At 45.4% G+C, this 18,917-nt stretch overlaps 2 protein-coding genes across 3 annotated transcripts; one reads left to right on the plus strand and one right to left on the minus strand.

The window, feature by feature from the left end:
- Positions 1-451: 451 nt before the first annotated feature.
- On the plus strand, positions 452-1,431 carry LOC125520483 (Small nuclear ribonucleoprotein family protein). Of its 2 annotated transcripts, none has more exons than XM_048685428.2 (2): positions 452-633; positions 882-1,431. In XM_048685428.2, exons 1-2 carry the CDS (start codon positions 477-479, stop codon positions 1,214-1,216), a joined length of 492 nt encoding a protein of 163 aa, XP_048541385.2. In that variant the 5' UTR covers positions 452-476; the 3' UTR covers positions 1,217-1,431. The 2 variants fall into 2 exon arrangements, with proteins under 2 accessions (XP_048541385.2, XP_048541386.2); XM_048685429.2 differs by having other exon boundaries at positions 500-633; positions 797-1,431.
- Positions 1,432-1,770: 339 nt separating this feature from the next.
- On the minus strand, positions 1,771-5,776 carry RGTA1 (RAB geranylgeranyl transferase alpha subunit 1). The gene is made up of 8 exons (XM_048685021.2): positions 5,627-5,776; positions 5,198-5,357; positions 4,904-5,070; positions 4,726-4,830; positions 3,563-4,366; positions 3,295-3,484; positions 2,531-2,708; positions 1,771-2,309 (listed from the first exon to the last, which is right to left on the minus strand). Exons 1-8 carry the CDS (start codon positions 5,740-5,742, stop codon positions 1,918-1,920), a joined length of 2,112 nt encoding a protein of 703 aa, XP_048540978.1. The 5' UTR covers positions 5,743-5,776; the 3' UTR covers positions 1,771-1,917.
- Between the last annotated feature and the right edge of the window lie 13,141 nt (positions 5,777-18,917).

Here is an 18,917-nt window from a genome sequence, read left to right on the forward strand (position 1 = left end):
TCGGACACGATCCGTTTCCCGTTTCCGTTATAAGGAATAAAGCAAGACAGAAAACGCTGCAATCTTTACGCGGCACAAAACCTCTTCTCGCTATTGTTGAGCTCGCAGTAGTCTAAGTTTCCAACAATGTACAGTGTGGTAAAACAATAGTGCTAGAGAAACATCTCATCTCTCATAAATGAAGCAATAAATCAGCTGTCAAGTCAGTTGTAACAGTGGCCAATATACATAGGAAGCAGACGAAGATATAGAGCAATGAATGAACATAATACAGAGAGGCTAATATAGTGGGTGTTGATCCCGAGACAACTGGATGGGTATGATGTGGGCTGCGTCGCCTAATGCTCCTATGCAATTTCGTGCATTGCACCTACATTATTACTAGTTTTATACTCAAGTTTTGACCGCGATCGAAACTTTTTTTTTTGACATACATCCGGACTCCGCCTCGTGAATTTTAGTAGCCCACAAGGCCCATGCGTCCGCCCGTATCGTCCCCTTTCCTTCCCACCCCCCCTCCGATCTCCATCAACCGGAGCCGCCGTGCTTCCTCCTTCCGCCTGCACACGCTTCGACTCCGGCGGCCGCTCGCGGCGCGTCGCCACCTACCTCGCCCTTCGTTCCGCTGCTCAGGTGAGGCCCTCGCCAGTCCAAGGTTTCGCGTCACATCGTTCCCCGTTCGCCCTTCACTCCGCCCTCTTTTCCCCTTCGCCAAACCCCAGCGGCTGCGGCGCAGCGGCGGCGATTCGCCGACCGGATTTCAGGGGCCCCATCTGATTACCACCCGTACGTGCAGGTCCCCGCTCCCCAGTCCAGCACAGGGAGGGGGGCAATGGAAGGACCATCTGATTCTGACGGCCAAGTGATCCCGTCCACCGCAGGAGACCCTCACCTCAACAGCTCGGCCGCGCCCACGGACGCCGCCGGCAGCGGCTCGCAGCACGTGGCGACGCTCCGGAAGCTGCTGTTCCGGAGGATGCTGGTCGGGGTGAACGACGGCCGCTACTTCCTGGGGCTGTTCCACTGCGTCGACAAGCAGGGGAACATAATCCTGCAGGACGCGGTGGAGTACCGCAGCGCGCGCCGCTCCTCCCCGTCGGCGCCCAAGGAGGAGCGGTGCCTCGGGCTCATCCTGATCCCGGCGTCCTGCCGCTCCTCCTGCCATGTCGACTGCTTCATCGAAGAGCAGATGGCCCTGCTGTCCCTGTGCAAGTGAAGGATGCTTCTGAATTTTCTTTCTTCTTCTGGTTTCTCAAGCTGTGTAACTTGGATGAATCTGTGCTTGGAGAGTGGAGACCTTTCTGTGACTGTTATTTGTAATCGGTTCTGCCATATTGGACTTGCCCTGCATATTTTTTGTTATTTCAGCTAGTACAAGCTTGTATTCATATTTCAGTTCCATGGGAAAAAGTGCCACCCCTTAAATCTTCATCAATCAGTGTCACTGACTCTGAGTTCTTCAATCAACTACTATAGATATTGTACATAAATTCGATAACTGGTGACATATACAAGTTAATACCTTAACTTTGGATTAAGTGATCAAGTGAAATTACTCTGGCTGGTGCAATCCTGATGCATACACGATTGCACAACAGACAGAAAGATTGTTTTGATCTTTTATGTAAGAGTATTTTTAGTTGGTCTTTTCAGTCTTCTGCTGTGAAGGTTCGTGGTAACTGCCAAAATGCCCATGGTGGATACGATTCTAACAGTAATCACACTGGTCAAAATAGTGCCTTAAAAAAAGAACAACTGCAAAACAACAGCTAAGGAATACTTGTGTGATTGTATTAGTCTCTCAAGAGCTGCTTAACTGTAATAATACATGAATCAGACAATGGCAGCTAGGGAAAATAGCAGTATACAGCGTTTACTTTCCCCATTCTATCACAAGTTCCACTCTCCGATGAACGGCTAATGGATACATGTGCCGTCGAGCCACTTGAGAGAAGGGCTGAGGGTCATCACAACAGTGGCGAAGCTATCCTTGTCCGCGACCGCATTTCCCTTGATGTCAAGCTGCACCAGGTTTACGGATTTGAAGAAGAGTATGGCGTCCCAGAACTCCTCCACGTTGACGCTTTTCTTTCGGCACTCCTCGAAGGCTTCGCACCGTTCGACTTTGTGTGAAAACGGAGATGAGCACATATACCGTGTTGTGTCGATCGGGTGAGCTCCGATCTCATTGAAAGACAAATCCAACGCTTTCAAGGAAACTATCTTGGTCAGGGGTTCGAGTGACGTGAAACTGCTGATCTGGTTGTTGCTGATGTTCAGGCACACAAGCTGCTGCAAGGCCTCCAAACCTGAAAAGGTCAAGAATTTAGTTTCTTGTAGACATTGCACCGTGAAGATTATTCATCAGATACCAGCTTCTAACTCAAGCAATTTATCTTTGGCGGTAGCTATTAGCTTAATGCAACTGTAAATTGTGTTTGCTTTCCAGGTGCCATAGTAACACTAAAATGATAAGTATAAAAAATGCCTCTAAAGTACAGACCAGAGTTATAAGATTTTAATATCTGACCTTCAATGGATCTGAGCTTATTATGGCTTAGGTCCAGCATTTGAACCCACAACATGCGTTCAGTAAATCCAATGCGTGTTAAAGACAATCTGCAAAGTTGCACATGGTTTAATGTGGCTGAATTTGATCTAACTTGGACTGAACAGTACTTCATGAAAGTCTCCATGTCACATGTTAGCTGCACCAAAAGGAAAAGTTAGATGGCTACGAAATAAGATTCATAAAATGATATAATAACATGAACAGACCATCTTTTACTGCAAAATGCGAACTAATCAAACTCCGCCATTTCCGACACTATTATCTTTCTAACTTGATTGACCATAGTCCCAAAAGGTGTTACAAATATCACATGGTTAATTCAAATTTTGATAAGCTCAAAGTATCACCAGATCAAAGTGTGAATTAGTTTACCTGGATTACTATATGCTTTCAAGAACTATGCAGATGATAAGAATATACATTGATTAATTGGGTTTAGCACAGTACGGTTACTAAAGGTGCAATTTGCACTTATTTAACATTACAGCCTCATTATTATAAGTGCGGAAAAAGAAAGGCCTTAACTACATGTGGGATAAAAGAACTTGTAAACAACAATGAATCTAAAGTTGTCAAAATGGTGAAATGAATGTTTTTAGGTACACGATTCCGCAAATATTAGAAGCTTCCATTATTTTTCATAAGAACCAAGTAAGCTGAGCGATACTAAATTGTCTAGATCTTCTATTAAGCAAACTGTTTTCAAACATTTTCCATGTTACCTGATCCATTAGGACTAAGCTCCGCTCATCTTCATAATACCTTTTATGAGAAGGATCCAAATTAATCAAGTCACTGAAGAACCCTAGCGCCTCTTCGCAATATCCCTTCCTTTCAATCAAAGAACTTCCTCGGGACTTTATTGCAGCGCAAGCAAGCAATAGCCGTGCTAGTGTCAACTTCGCAAATTTACTGTGGAAGAGAGTATGATGTGAAAATGGAGGTCAAATGCATTAATCAGCTGATGAAAAAGGTAATGTAGAGCCTAACCTATTCTCATCAGGTAAATCTCTGAAAAGGTCGATTTCATCAGATAGTCTATCCAAATTCCATCTTGACTCCTCTTGAACCAAGGCACTAGTGATATTTAGCTGATCAAAAGCAACACAGCTGGGTTTCCCATGAGACTGGAATGATTCTGAGCTACTCCAGGAGATTGGGTCATGAAACAAATCGGTATCATGTGCTTCGTCATTATTGTTGCCCAGTTCAATGGTAAATGTAAAATGTACAGGGCAATTGCAGTGAGAGCCACTTCTTGACATGATATCATCTGGGCAGGGTATGCTTACTTCAACAGAAAATTGCTGTGAAGTGCTACAATCTTTGTTTCTAATTTCAAGATATGTGGCCCAACAATTGGAATACCCGGAGTCGGTTATCACGAGGGGCCTCCATTGAAGATCCTTATCAAACACAAAATCAGAATTTAACTTCACATTTGTTGGATTTAATCCTTTGACGGGATCATTGAAATAAAGCACAATGGGTATAATCCCTTCCTTCAAAGAGTAACAACAAATGGAGCTCGGGGAAGACACCATGTTCTGGTCCTCATTTTTCCTGGCCGAACATAAACTGAGCTTTGCACCATTAGAAGGCCAAGATGAAATCAGCTGTGGGTTATCAGGGGTAGATGTCTGAGCTAAAAGCCAGAGGTGATAGAACCAACCGCTTTGGTCACTAGGGTCTGTGAAAAGTGCCTGAATCACAAGTTCAAACTCCTCTGAAAAGATCTTCTGCTTTGACTCAAAACCTTCACTTTGTTGGATTAGCAGATTGGACAGAAGTATACTGCAATACACCACGTGAGATATTGTACACATTACTACATATATGAAATAAACAAGGTTGAGATAATACAATGTATACATTACTCAAAACGTGGAAAACTAGTCAAACAATGTAAGCATCTTCAGTTAAGCCTGAATCATAAGAAACTAGGTCCTCAGGTTATCCTTTGCTATTTTACATCATATTCACTGAAATTTCTATGGATCAAATATCAATCCAGTTGCCAATATAGTTGTGCATCTCTCACTATAGGAAAAAAATGATTTAGGGTAGCTTATAAATTGATAAATTCTCATCCAGGCACCAAAATGGACTTGTGGGAAGACATCTAGATCAGACATCCATTAACAGTTACATACCTACGATTATGCCATGCTGAGTAATTACTGAAATTTTCACTGATCTTATCCATTGTGTACTGAAGCTCTTTCTCTTCTGGCACTCCCATAAATTTTGCAAGGAACCTGTGAATGGCGGAAATCAGTTCAAGCAGGCAGGCATTATCTTAGCATTAATTTCTAATAAGAATAAATTTACCTGCGGTAATTCCATCCGTGGAAATTCCTCGCATCCACCTTCAACAGTTTATCCAAGAGGCCGTATTCACGCTTGAAATCCACAGGGGCAAGCTTTTGGTTCAGTAACCACTTGCGATGATACCATGCTCCATACGACTTTGGGTTCTGCCTCAGAGCAAGCTCCACCTTCAAAATTTCAAATTCCACAGCTGATGATCATCAAGCAATCGACTACACTCAAACTTGAAACAACTAAAGCACAAAACATAGGACAATTCCGATACAATGTTCAGCCCGATGGATCGGAACTTACTACTCTGAGCTCGTTGTCAACAGTAGACTTGATGGCCTCTGGGTCAGAAAGCTCCTTGAGGTTGTGCTGCAGCGCGAGCTTCCTGTAGTTCCACGCCGTGTAGGCCTCCGGGTTTATCTCGAGAAGCTTGAAGCTCAGCCCCAGCGCCTCCTCAGTGTACCTACATATACACCCAGAAAGGTTGGCTCATCATTATGGTACTATTACTAAGCACGACGGCAAAAATCTGGATCTTGTATCTAGTATCTTCTGCTACATTGGCTCCCTCGTGCTGATGACGAAGAAAACAAACGGCAAAATCTACAGCAGCGGACAAGAGGACCTGATCTCCCTCGCTGCGATGGGGTAAGCGACTCGTCGGAGTTCGATCTCGCGAGAGACTAGGCAGGGCCCTAGAGCGAGGGGCGGGAGGGGGAAGGGGAGGCTTACGTGTAGGTGTGGTGGTTGTGGAGGACCTGGACCTGGAGTTCCCGGAGCTTGGCGGCCTTCGCCGCCGCCGCCGCGTCGTCCTCCGGCTGCTTCGGCCGGCGGGGCTGGCCGTGCATCTCGTTGCTTCTCCGGTGACGGCTGGGGTCGCGGGGAGTTGGATCTCGAGCAGAGAAGAGTTCTCCTACAGTGGGGTAAACGGGTTTTGCACATGCGCCCTTCCCATCATCCGTAATTGTAATCCGGTGATGTAATTGCACAGCAGCCGCCATAAAACCTTTGATCCCAACCACTTTCTTTAGAAGATATGAAAAATTGGTGTAATTGAAATTTCTACAAAAATACAAAATTTCAAACACAGTACATTCGCAGACGCTCATACACTTACTCCTACGAATGCACGCATACACACCCTATCCCTATGAGCACATCCGAGGCGTCGTATCCTATGAATCCAGCCATATTTATGCATCCCTGCATCCGCTCTTTATCAGTCGTTTGATGAAAATCTTCTGTCTGATGTGCGTCCAGCCATAATCTGGATTTTGTATCTAGTATCTTCTGTTTGCACGATAAAATAAAAGCTCTTGTTTACTCTCAAGAAAATACAGTAATGTTTTACTTTCTTGGCTAGGAATTGATCTTGTACTGGAAATGACAGTGTAAACATGTTTGCATGATAGAATAAAAGCTCTTGTTTACTCTCAGGAAAATAGTGTTTTACTTTCTTTGGTGAATGCCATCGTTGAGGTTCATGTGTATTCATAAGCTGAATTGTTTCTTGCATAATTCATACCGCAATTTGGTTCACAAGTCTTATATGCTGCGACCACATGCTTACACCCAGTACATCCTACTTCTATCACTAATCAGCTAACATCCCAAATTAGCTGATGAGTGGTTGAACTGAACACTCCTTATAGAACAGAATAAATGGATGGGCTCACAGTCTGGCTAAGTTTCTTAGACATGAATTTCTCCTATGTGATAGCAGTTGCTCCTTGGTATAACAGAATGAAAGCACGTTCAGGTTATGAGAACATAATTTATTATGGTGCTCCTGCTAGTTGGTACACTCCATTTAACTTGCAACTGGTTAAAGAAAATAAGAAAAAGACAGTTTGACAAAAGACATATTCTCATTCATTACAAGAATTCAGTACATACAAGAATCAAAATTGAGCTTGCGAACTATTGCCCAATTCCCTAGCTGCACATGCATGAACATTATAAGTCGTCCTAAAGCGAGATGTTCATATTCATGTTCTGTAGTGTTAGGATCCAGCTACTAGATTCTAGGAGTGAGCATTCAGACAGCTGCACAACAATCAGACAGAAGGTGCAAGATCTCATGCTCCAGATACTCCAAAAGCGACTTGTGAGCATCAACAGAACACTCTATTATCACAGCTGCTGATCATTCAGACAGAAGGTGCAAGCGCCACTGACATTTGTGAGAAACCCAAGGAAAGATCCTTCCAGGAGCGCACAACAGAATTGTGTGATTCAAAAACCAGGCAAACTTTCACTGGTCTCTCGTGCAAGTATTGTTCAGTTGAGATCCCATGAGTAGCAGCACAAAAGCAGAGGAATCCGGACCAAATGTGTCACGAGCTTCAACAATGCAAGTGAACCATGCTAATTCATGACCTGTTACTACCCCATCACTTGTTGTAAACATTTGTAGTTGTGGATAATATAATTGAGGAGTCAAAACCCATTTCCTAGTAAGTAATCATCCTTGTGACTGATGGGTGGGGATACGATCTGCACATAGCCTCCTTCTGAAATAATAATAGCAGGTCAAGAAGAGATGGCAACTGAAACCAAGCATTACATAGCTGCAGCAAAAGAACAAAGAACATCCTGCAATTGCTTATACTGAAGATTCCCATACAAATGGACCAGAAAATGCTTGTGTTCAGAACTGGAAATTGCTTGCGGCAGATAGCAAGGATACCAATAGCGCAATAACAGATCACTATGGAGTTGGCCTGAAGATTGTCCTCGCCCATATCAGGGAATTTTATGATGGGTTTGCTCACAACTAGATGCCAAGGCAATTAGGCAAAGCGCAGGGTTGCCTCTTGATTTATGGAGGATGGAGGATGAACATGTTCATCTCGATTGTTGTGGAAGCAGATTCACCATCCCTGGCAGCAGTAGCCGCCATAGTGATCGGCTGTGGCGTATCGTACGAGGGTGATTCGTTGGTAGATGCATTCCGTCGTGTCCAATGGCCGCCGGTGGGATGCACAGGTTGCAACATGATTAGGGATTGGCCGATTGGGAGAGAAATGACTGGGAGTAGTGAACTAGGAGGGCTGCCATCGGCTGAGGAATTTTTTAGAAAATTTACAGGGTGACTTAGCTGGCTGCGGGCGTTTTTGTGCAAAAAAGAGAGCGGACGCACAACAAACAGAAGATTTTGATCAAACGGCTGATGAAGAGCGGATGCAGGGATGCACAAATATGGCTGGATTCATAGGATACGACGCCCACATCCGAGGGACTGAGCCAGCACATCATCTTTAGATTCACGAAGTCGTCACAGACGCCTTCATACTTGTAACGCCCCGAGACCGATGTGCCAGGTGTCGTCCAGTTATTCGCTGTTGTTGCCTTGTCATTGCTTGCGTGTCATGCATTGCATATCATGTCATCATGTGCATTTCATTTGCATACGTGTTCGTCTCATGCATCCGAGCATTTTCCCCGTTGTCCGTTTTGCATTCCGGCGCTCCGTTCTCCTCCGGTGGTCATTTCTACCTTTCTTTCGTGTGCGGGTATTTAACATTGCCGGATTGGACCGAGACTTGCCATGCGGCCTTGGTTTACTACCGGTAGACCGCCTGTCAAGTTTCGTACCATTTGGACTTCGTTTGATGCTCCAACGGTTAACCGAGAGACCGATAAGGCCTCGTGTGTGTTGCAGCCCAACACCCCTCCATTTTGGCCCAAAACCCACCTAAACCCTCTCCATCATCTCGGTCGTTCGATCACGATCGCGTGGCCGAAAACTGCACCTCATTTGGACTCTCCTAGCTCCCTCTACCTATAAATATGTGCAACCCTTCCAAATTCGCGGACGAAACCCTAGTCTTCTTCATCCTCGCGCCGTCGGACACGTCCACGCTGAGCCGGACATGTCCGCCGCCCGCTGCCACCTCACTCCGGCCAATCCGGCCTCGCCACGTCAGCCGAGCCGCCGGCGCGCCCAATCACGCGCTACCACGTCGCCAGCGCCGCGCCCTCCTCTCTCCTCCGCCGCCGCGGCCCGAGGGAGCCCAGATCGGGCCCGCCCCGGGCCAGATCGGGCCGCCGCCGCCCTAGCGCCTCCTGTCGGCTGCGGGCATCTCCGCCGCCGTGCGCCTGGGCGTCGCCCCGCCGCCACCGACGCTCGCCGGCGTCGACCGCCGCCTCGCCTCACCTTCCCCGCCGCCGTTTCCTCGCCGGAGTGCGCGTCCCGGCCGGATCCGCCTCATCCGCCGCACCTCGCCTCCACTCGAGCGCCACCACGTGCCGCTTCCACCGGACGGCGCCTCCTCGGCGGCCGGGAGCCCGCCGCCTCGCCGGACCTCGCCGGCCGCGCCGGACTCGAGCTCGCCGGAGCTCCTCTGCCCCGATCTGCATGACGCCACCCCTGTACGGCCTCATCCACCGCACCAAACGTCCGGCTCGTCCCGCATCGGTCCATCCTGAATGCCCCCGTCCTGTTTTGCATAGGGTACAAATTTCTACTAAGTCCCCGAAATTCCCAGATTCATATGCCCATGTTCATCGCCTCGTAACTTTGCATCCATAGCTCCGATTCATGCATATAGCATATCAAAATGTTCGTCTCAGAGAGCACATCATTTCATCTCATTGCATCATTTTCATTTGAGTTCATCTTGATGCCCGAAATGCTGTTAGAAAAGTGCTACTTGAGATAATTGTCAGATCTGCTGCTCCATTTAGATATTTGTCATTTTTGCCATGATTAATGTGTGCATGATATGCCCATGAGCTCTACATGTGTTTTGTTATATGCTTTGTCATCTATCCAGAGGTACAACCCATGTACTTTTGTGATGTGTGTGGTGACTAGAACAAGCTTGCCAAGTGAGGCACTTGGTAATGCTGATTTCCGGGACTTAGCATTTCCACTAAGTCCTTGACCTGTTTATCTCATTATGCCATATGTTTATGTTGTTTCCTAGTGATCCGTGCCTCTTTTGAGGATGATCAGTAAGGATGATTTGTTAATCTTGTAGTGCTCCATCCATCCATGTCTTTGTTTGCAATTATGGAGCACCCTAGCTTGATTCAATCGAGCTCTACTTTTGTCATTTCGTGAATCTGGGCAGATTGTCTACTTGTTAGCAATTTTGCCGGGGATGTTGTAGTTGATCCGTGCATGCTATGTTATTGTTCTTGCCATGTCTAGCTTGCATTTTGTGTATTCTTGATGGATGTATGCTTAGCTTTTCATGACTTGTTGGGGAACGTAGTAATTTCAAAAAATTTACTACGCACACGCAAGATCATGGTGATGCATAGCAATGAGAGGGGAGAGTGTGATCTACGTACCCTTGTAGATCGATAGCGGAAGCGTTATGACAACGCGGTTGATGTAGTCGTACGTCTTCACGGCCCGACCGATCAAGCACCGAAACTACGGCACCTCCGAGTTTTAGCACACGTTCAGCTCGATGACGATCCCCGGACTCCGATCCAGCAAAGTGTCGGGGAAGAGTTCCGTCAGCACGACGGCGTGGTGACGATCTTGATGTACTACTGTCGCAGGGCTTCGCCTAAGCACCGCTACAATATTATCGAGGACTATGGTGGCCGGGGGCGCCGCACACGGCTAAGAATATGATCACGTGGATCAACTTGTCTCTTTCTGGGGTGCCCCTGCCTCCGTATATAAAGGTTCCAGAGAGGAGGAGGCCGGCCGGCCCCTATGGCGCGCCAAGGAGGAGTCCTCCTCCTAGTAGGAGTAGGACTCCTACTAGGAGGGGGGAAGAAGTGGGGAGGGAGAAGGAAAGGGGGGCGCCGCCCCCCCCCTCTCCTAGTCCAATTCGGACCAGGGGGGAGGAGGCGCGCGGCCCACCTTTGGCTGCCCCTCTCTCTCTCCACTAAGGCCCATATGGCCCATTACTTCTCCCGGGGGGGGGGGGGGTTCCGGTAACCCTCCGGCTTTCCGGTTTTCTCCGAAATCACCCGGAACACTTCCGGTGTCCGAATATAGCCGTCCAATATATCAATCTTTATGTCTCGACCATTTCGAGACTCCTCGTCATGTCCGTGATCACATCCGGGACTCCGAACAACCTTCGGTACATCAAAACGTATAAACTCATAATATAACTGTCATCGAAACCTTAAGCGTGCGGACCCTACGGGTTCGAGAACAATGTAGACATGACCGAGACATGTCTCCGGTCAATAACCAATAGCGGGACCTGGATGCCCATATTGGCTCCTACATATTCTACAAAGATCTTTATCAGTCAGACCGCATAACAACATACGTTGTTCCCTTTGTCATCGGTATGTTACTTGCCCGAGATTCGATCGTCGGTATCCAATACCTAGTTCAATCTCGTTACTGGCAAGTCTCTTTACTCGTTCTATAATACATCATCTCGTAACTAACTCATTGGTTGCATTGCTTGCAAGGCTTAAGTGATGTGCATTACCGAGAGGGCCCAGAGATACCTCTCCGACGATCGGAGTGACAAATCCTAATCTCGAAATACGTCAACCCAACATGTACCTTTGGAGACACCTGTAGAGCACCTTTATAATCACCCAGTTACGTTGTGACGTTTGGTAGCACACAAAGTGTTCCTCCGGCACACGGGAGTTACATAATCTCATAGTCATAGGAACATGTATAAGTCATGAAGAAAGCAATAGCAACATACTAAACGATCGGATGCTAAGCTAATGGAATGGGTCATGTCAATCAAATCATTCAACTAATGATGTGATCCCATTAATCAAATGACAACTCTTTGTCAATGGTTAGGAAACATAACCATATTTGATTAACGAGCTAGCCAAGTAGAGGCATACTAGTGACACTCTGTTTGTCTATGTATTCACACATGTATTATGTTTCCGGTTAATACAATTCTAGCATGAATAATAAACTTTTATCATGATATAAGGAAATAAATAATAACTTTATTATTGCCTCTAGGGCATATTTCCTTCAGTCTCCCACTTGCACTAGAGTCAATAATCTAGATTACACAGTAATGATTCTAACACCCATGGAGCTTTGGTGCTGATCATGTTTTGCTCGTGGAAGAGGCTTAGTCAACGGGTCTGCTACATTCAGCTCCGTATGTATCTTGCAAATCTCTATGTCTCCCACCTGGACTAGATCCCGGATGGAATTGAAGCGTCTCTTGATGTGCTTGGTTCTCTTGTGAAATCTGGATTCCTTTGCCAAGGCAATTGCACCAGTATTGTCACAAAAGATTTTCATTGGACCCGATGCACTAGGTATGACACCTAGATCGGATATGAACTCCTTCATCCAGACTCCTTCGTTTGCTGCTTCCGAAGCAGCTATGTACTCTGCTTCACATGTATATCCCGCCACGACGCTTTGTTTTGAACTGCACCAACTGATAGCTCCTCCGTTTAATGTAAACACGTATCCGGTTTGCGATTTAGAATCGTCCGGATCAGTGTCAAAGCTTGCATCAACGTAACCGTTTACAATGAGCTCTTTGTCACCTCCATATACGAGACACATATCCTTAGTCCTTTCAGGTATTTCAGGATGTTCTTGACTGCTGTCCAGTGATCCACTCCTGGATTACTTTGGTACCTCCCTGCTAAACTTATAGCAAGGCACACATCAGGTCTGGTACACAACATTGCATACATGATAGAGCCTATGGCTGAAGCATAGGGAACATATTTCATTTTCTCTCTATCTTCTGCAGTGGTCGGGCATTGAGTCTGACTCAACTTCACACCTTGTAACACAGGCAAGAACCCTTTCTTTGCTTGATCCATTTTAAAATTCTTCAAAATCTTGTCAAGGTATGTGCTTTGTGAAAGTCCAATTAAGCGTCTTGATCTATCTCTATAGATCTTTATGCCTAATATGTTAGCAGCTTCACCGAGGTCTTTCATTGAAAAACTCTTATTCAAGTATCCCTTTATGCTATCCAGAAATTCTATATCATTTCCAATCAGTAATATGTCATCTACATATAATATCAGAAATGCTACAGAGCTCCCACTCACTTTCTTGTAAATACAGGCTTCTCCGAAAGTCTGTATAAAACCAAATGCTTTGATCACACTATCAAAGCGTTTATTCCAACTCCGAGAGGCTTGCACCAGTCCATAAATGGTTCGCTGGAGCTTGCACACTTTGTTAGCTCCTTTTGTATCGACAAAACCTTTCGGTTGCATCATATACAACTCTTCTTCCAGAAATCCATTCAGGAATGCAGTTTTGACATCCATCTGCCAAATTTCATAATCATAAAATGCGGCAATTGCTAACATGATTCGGACAGACTTAAGCATCGCTACGGGTGAGAAGGTCTCATCGTAGTCAACCCCTTGAACTTGTCGAAAACCTTTTGCGACAAGTCGAGCTTTGTAGACAGTAATATTACCGTCAGCGTCAGTCTTCTTCTTGAAAATCCATTTATTCTCAATTGCTTGCCGATCATCGGGCAAGTCAACCAAAGTCCATACTTTGTTCTCATACATGGATCCCATCTCAAATTTCATGGCTTCAAGCCATTTTGCGGAATCTGGGCTCACCATCGCTTCTTCATAGTTCGTAGGTTCATCATGATCTAGCAGCATGATTTCCAGAACAAGATTACCGTACCACTCTGGCGCGGATCTCACTCTGGTTGATCTACGAGGTTCAGTAGTATCTTGTCCTGAAGTTTCATGATCATTATCATTAGCTTCCTCACTAATTGGTGTAGGTGTCGCAGAAACAGTTTTCTGTGATGTACTACTTTCCAATAAGGGAGCAGGTACAGTTACCTCATCAAGTTCTACTTTCCTCCCACTCACATCTTTCGAGAGAAACTCCTTCTCCAGAAAGTTTCCGAATTTAGCAACAAAAGTCTTTCCTTCGGATCTGTGATAGAAGGTGTATCCAATAGTTTCCTTTGGATATCCTATGAAGACACATTTCTCCGATTTGGGTTCGAGCTTATCAGGTTGAAGCTTTTTGACATAAGCATCGCAGCCCCAAACTTTCAGAAACGACAACTTTGGTTTCTTGCCAAACCATAGTTCATAAGGCGTCGTCTCAACCGATTTCGATGGTGCCCTATTCAACGTGAATGCGACCGTCTCTAAAGCATAACCCCAAAACGATAGCGGTAAATCAATAAGAGACATCATAGATCGCACCATATCTAGTAAAGTACGATTACGACGTTCGGACACACCATTACGCTGTGATATTCCAGGTGGCGTGAGTTGCGAAACTATTCCGCATTGCTTCAAATGTACACCAAACTCGTAACTCAAATATTCTCCTCCACGATCAGATCGTAGAAACTTTATTTTCTTGTTACGATGATTTTCAACTTCACTCTAAAATTCTTTGAACTTTTCAAATGTTTCAGACTTATGTTTCATTAAGTAGATATACCCATATCTGCTTAAATCGTCTGTGAAGGTGAGAAAATAACGATATCCTCCACGAGCTTCAACATTCATTGGACCACATACATCTGTATGTATGATTTCCAACAAATCTGTTGCTCTCTCCATAGTACCGGAGAACGGCGTTTTAGTCATCTTGCCCATGAGGCACGGTTCGCAAGTACCAAGTGATTCATAATCAAATGGTTCCAAAAGTCCATCAGTATGGAGTTTCTTCATGCGCTTTACACCGATATGACCTAAACGGCAGTGCCACAAATAAGTTGCACTATCATTATCAACTCTGCATCTTTTAGCTTCAACATTATGAATATGTGTATCACTACTATCGAGATTCATCAAAAATAGACCACTCTTCAAGGGTGCATGACCATAAAAGATATTACTCATATAAATAGAACAACCATTATTCTCTGATTTAAATGAATAACCGTCTCGCATCAAACAAGATCCAGATATAATGTTCATGCTCAACGCTGGCACCAAATAACAATTATTTAGGTCTAATACTAATCCCGAAGGTAGATGTAGAGGTAGCGTGCCGACCGCGATCACATCGACTTTGGAACCGTTTCCCACGCGCATCGTCACCTCGTCCTTAGCCCATCTTCGCTTAATCTGTAGTCCCTGTTTCGAGTTGCAAATATTAGCAATAGAACCAGTATCAAATACCCAGGTGCTACTGCGAGCGTTAGTAAGGTACACATCAATAACATGTATATCACATATACCTTTGTTCACCTTGCCATCCTTCTTATCCGCCAAATACTTGGGGCAGTTCCGCTTCCAGTGACCAGTCTGCTTGCAGTAGAAGCACTCAGTTTCAGGCTTAGGTCCAGACTTGGGTTTCTTCTCTTGAGCAGCAACTTGCTTGCCGTTTTTCTTGAAGTTCCCCTTCTTCTTCCCTTTGCCCTTTTTCTTGAAACTAATGGTCTTGTTGACCATCAACACTTGATGCTCCTTTTTGATTTCTACCTCCGCAGCTTTCAGCATTGCGAAGAGCTCGGGAATAGTCTTGTTCATCCCTTGCATATTATAGTTCATCACGAAGCTCTTGTAGCTTGGTGGCAGTGATTGGAGAATTCTGTCAATGACGCAATCATCTGGAAGATTAACTCCCATCTGAATCAAGTGATTATTATACCCAGACATTTTGAGTATATGCTCACTGACTGAACTGTTCTCCTCCATCTTGCAGCTATAGAACTTATTGGAGACTTCATATCTCTCAATTCGGGCATTTGCTTGAAATATTAACTTCAACTCCTGGAACATTTCATATGCTCCATGACGTTCAAAACGTCGTTGAAGTCCCGATTCTGAGCCGTAAAGCATGGCACACTGAACTATCGAGTAGTCATCAGCTTTGCTCTGCGAGACATTCATAACATCTGGTGTTGCTCCAGCAGCAGGCCTGGCACCCAGCGGTGCTTCCAGGACGTAATTCTTCTGTGCAGCAATGAGGATAATCCTCAAGTTACGGACCCAGTCCGTGTAATTGCTACCATCATCTTTCAACTTTGCTTTCTCAAGGAACGCATTAAAATTCAACGGAACAACAGCACGGGCCATCTATCTACAATCAAACATACATAAGCAAGATACTATCAGGTACTAAGTTCATGATAAATTTAAGTTCAATTAATCAAATTACTTAAGAACTCCCACTTAGATAGACATCCCTCTAATCCTCTAAGTGATCACGTGATCCAAATCAACTAAACCATGTCCGATCATCACGTGAGATGGAGTAGTTTCATTGGTGAACATCACTATGTTGATCATATCTACTATATGATTCACGCTCGACCTTTCGGTCTCCGTGTTCCGAGGCCATATCTGTGTATGCTTGGCTCGTCAAGTATAACCTGAGTATTCCGCGTGTGCAACTGTTTTGCACCCGTTGTATTTGAACGTAGAGCCTATCACACCCGATCATCACGTGGTGTCTCAGCACGAAGAACTTTCGCAACGGTGCATACTTAGGGAGAACACTTCTTGATAATTTTAGTGAGAGATCATCTTATAATGCTACCGCCAATCAAAGCAAGATAAGATGCATAAAAGATAAACATCGCATGCAATCAATATAAGTGATATGATATGGCCATCATCATCTTGTGCCTGTGATCTCCATCTCCGAAGCACCGTCATGATCACCATCGTCACCGGCGTGACACCTTGATCTCCATCGTAGCATCGTTGTCGTCTCGCCAATCTTATGCTTCCACGACTATCGCTACCGTTTAGTGATAAAGTAAAGCATTACTGCGCGATTGCATTGCATACAATAAAGCGACAACCATATGGCTCCTGCCAGTTGCCGATAACTCGGTTACAAAACATGATCATCTCATACAATAAAATCAGCATCATGTCTTGACCATATCACATCACAACATGCCCTGCAAAAACAAGTTAGACGTCCTCTACTTTGTTGTTGCAAGTTTTACGTGGCTGCTACGGGCTTAAGCATGAACCAATCTTACCTACGCATCAAAACCACAACGATAGTTTGTCAAGTTGGTGTTGTTTTAACCTTCGCAAGGACCGGGCGTAGCCACACTCGGTTCAACTAAAGTTGGAGAAACTGTCACCCGCAAGCCACCTATGTGCAAAGCACGTCGGGAGAACCGGTCTCGCGTAAGCGTACGCGTAATGTCGGTCCGGGCCGCTTCGTCCAACAATATCGCCGAACCAAAGTATGACATGCTGGTAAGCAGTATGACTTATATCGCCCATAACCCACAGGTCCCAGGATCGTAACCTGGCTCTGATACCATTGTTGGGGAACGTAGTAATTTCAAAAAGTTTCCTACGCACACGTAAGATCATGGTGATGCATAGCAACGAGAGGGGAGAGTGTGATCTATGTACCCTTTTAGATCGATAGCGGAAGCGTTATGACAACGCGGTTGATGTAGTCGTACGTCTTCACGGCCCGACCGAGCAAGCACCGAAACTACGGCACCTCCGAGTTTTAGCACATGTTCAGCTCGATGACGATCCCCGGACTCCGATCCAGCAAAGTGTCGGGGGAGAGTTCCGTCAGCACGACGGCGTGGTGACGATCTTGATGTACTACTGTCGCAGGGCTTCGCCTAAGCACCGCTACAATATTATCGAGGACTATGGTGGCCGGGGGCGCCGCACACGGCTAAGAATATGATCACGTGGATCAACTTGTCTCTTTCTGGGGTGCCCCTGCCTCCGTATATAAAGGTTCAAGAGAGGAGGAGGCCGGCCGGCCCCTATGGCGCGCCAAGGAGGAGTCCTCCTCCTAGTAGGAGTAGGACTCCTACTAGGAGGGGGAAAGAAGTGGGGAGGGAGAAGGAAAGGGGGGCGCCGCCCCCCCTCTCCTAGTCCAATTCGGACCAGGGGGGAGGAGGCGCGCGGCCCACCTTTGGCTGCCCCTCTCTCTCCACTAAGGCCCATATGGCCCATTACTTCTCCCGGGGGGGTTCCGGTAACCCTCCGGCTTTCCGGTTTTCTCCGAAATCACCCGGAACACTTCCGGTGTCCGAATATAGCAATCCAATATATCAATCTTTATGTCTCGGCCATTTCGAGACTCCTCGTCATGTCCGTGATCACATCCGGGACTCCGAACAACCTTCGGTACATCAAAACGTATAAACTCATAATATAACTGTCATCGAAACCTTAAGCGTGCGGACCCTACGGGTTCGAGAACAATGTAGACATGACCGAGACATGTCTCCGGTCAATAACCAATAACGGGACCTGGATGCCCATATTGGCTCCTACATATTCTACGAAGATCTTTATCGGTCAGACCGCATAACAACATACGTTGTTCCCTTTGTCATCGGTATGTTACTTGCCCGAGATTCGATCGTCGGTATCCAATACCTAGTTCAATCTCGTTACCGGCAAGTCTCTTTACTCGTTCTGTAATACATCATCTCGCAACTAACTCATTAGTTGCATTGCTTGCAAGGCTTAAGTGATGTGCATTACCGAGAGGGCCCAGAGATACCTCTCCGACGATCGGAGTGACAAATCCTAATCTCGAAATACGTCAACCCAACATGTACCTTTGGAGACACCTGTAGAGCACCTTTATAATCACCCAGTTACGTTGTGACGTTTGGTAGCACACAAAGTGTTCCTCCGGCACACGGGAGTTACATAATCTCATAGTCATAGGAACATGTATAAGTCATGAAGAAAGCAATAGCAACATACTAAACGATTGGATGCTAAGCTAATGGAATGGGTCATGTCAATCAGATCATTCAACTAATGATGTGATCCCATTAATCAAATGACAACTCTTTGTCAATGGTTAGGAAACATAACCATCTTTGATTAACAAGCTAGTCAAGTAGAGGCATACTAGTGACACTCTGTTTGTCTATGTATTCACACATGTATTATGTTTCCGGTTAATACAATTCTAGCATGAATAATAAACTTTTATCATGATATAAGGAAATAAATAATAACTTTATTATTGCCTCTAGGGCATATTTCCTTCATGACTTGCTCCGTAGTGAGTGCATCAAGATCGTAAACATGCCTACTTGATATCTGTTTTCAGCATGCTCCAGTTTTCACTAAGTCTGAAAACTGATTATGCTTTTGCTATGTTCACATGCTTGCAAATGTGTTTTCT

The sequence above is a fragment of the Triticum urartu genome, chromosome 7A, assembly GCF_056163025.1.
Source record: "Triticum urartu cultivar PI428250 chromosome 7A, HENAU_Tu73, whole genome shotgun sequence".
NCBI lineage: Eukaryota > Viridiplantae > Streptophyta > Magnoliopsida > Poales > Poaceae > Triticum > Triticum urartu.

Excerpts from the sequence above, each read along its gene's own strand:
- LOC125520483 (XM_048685428.2), top strand. The coding sequence starts at position 477 with ATGCGTCCGCCCGTATCGTCCCCTTTCCTTCCCACCCCCCCTCCGATC. Across the intron at positions 634-881 it reads CCCTTCGTTCCGCTGCTCAG|GAGACCCTCACCTCAACAGC; the intron begins GTGAGGCCCTCG and ends CGTCCACCGCAG.
- RGTA1 (XM_048685021.2), bottom strand. The coding sequence starts at position 5,742 with ATGCACGGCCAGCCCCGCCGGCCGAAGCAGCCGGAGGACGACGCGGCG. Across the intron at positions 5,071-5,197 it reads TTGACAACGAGCTCAGAGTA|GTGGAGCTTGCTCTGAGGCA; the intron begins GTAAGTTCCGAT and ends GAAATTTTGAAG. Across the intron at positions 3,485-3,562 it reads GATTTACCTGATGAGAATAG|TAAATTTGCGAAGTTGACAC; the intron begins GTTAGGCTCTAC and ends TCTCTTCCACAG.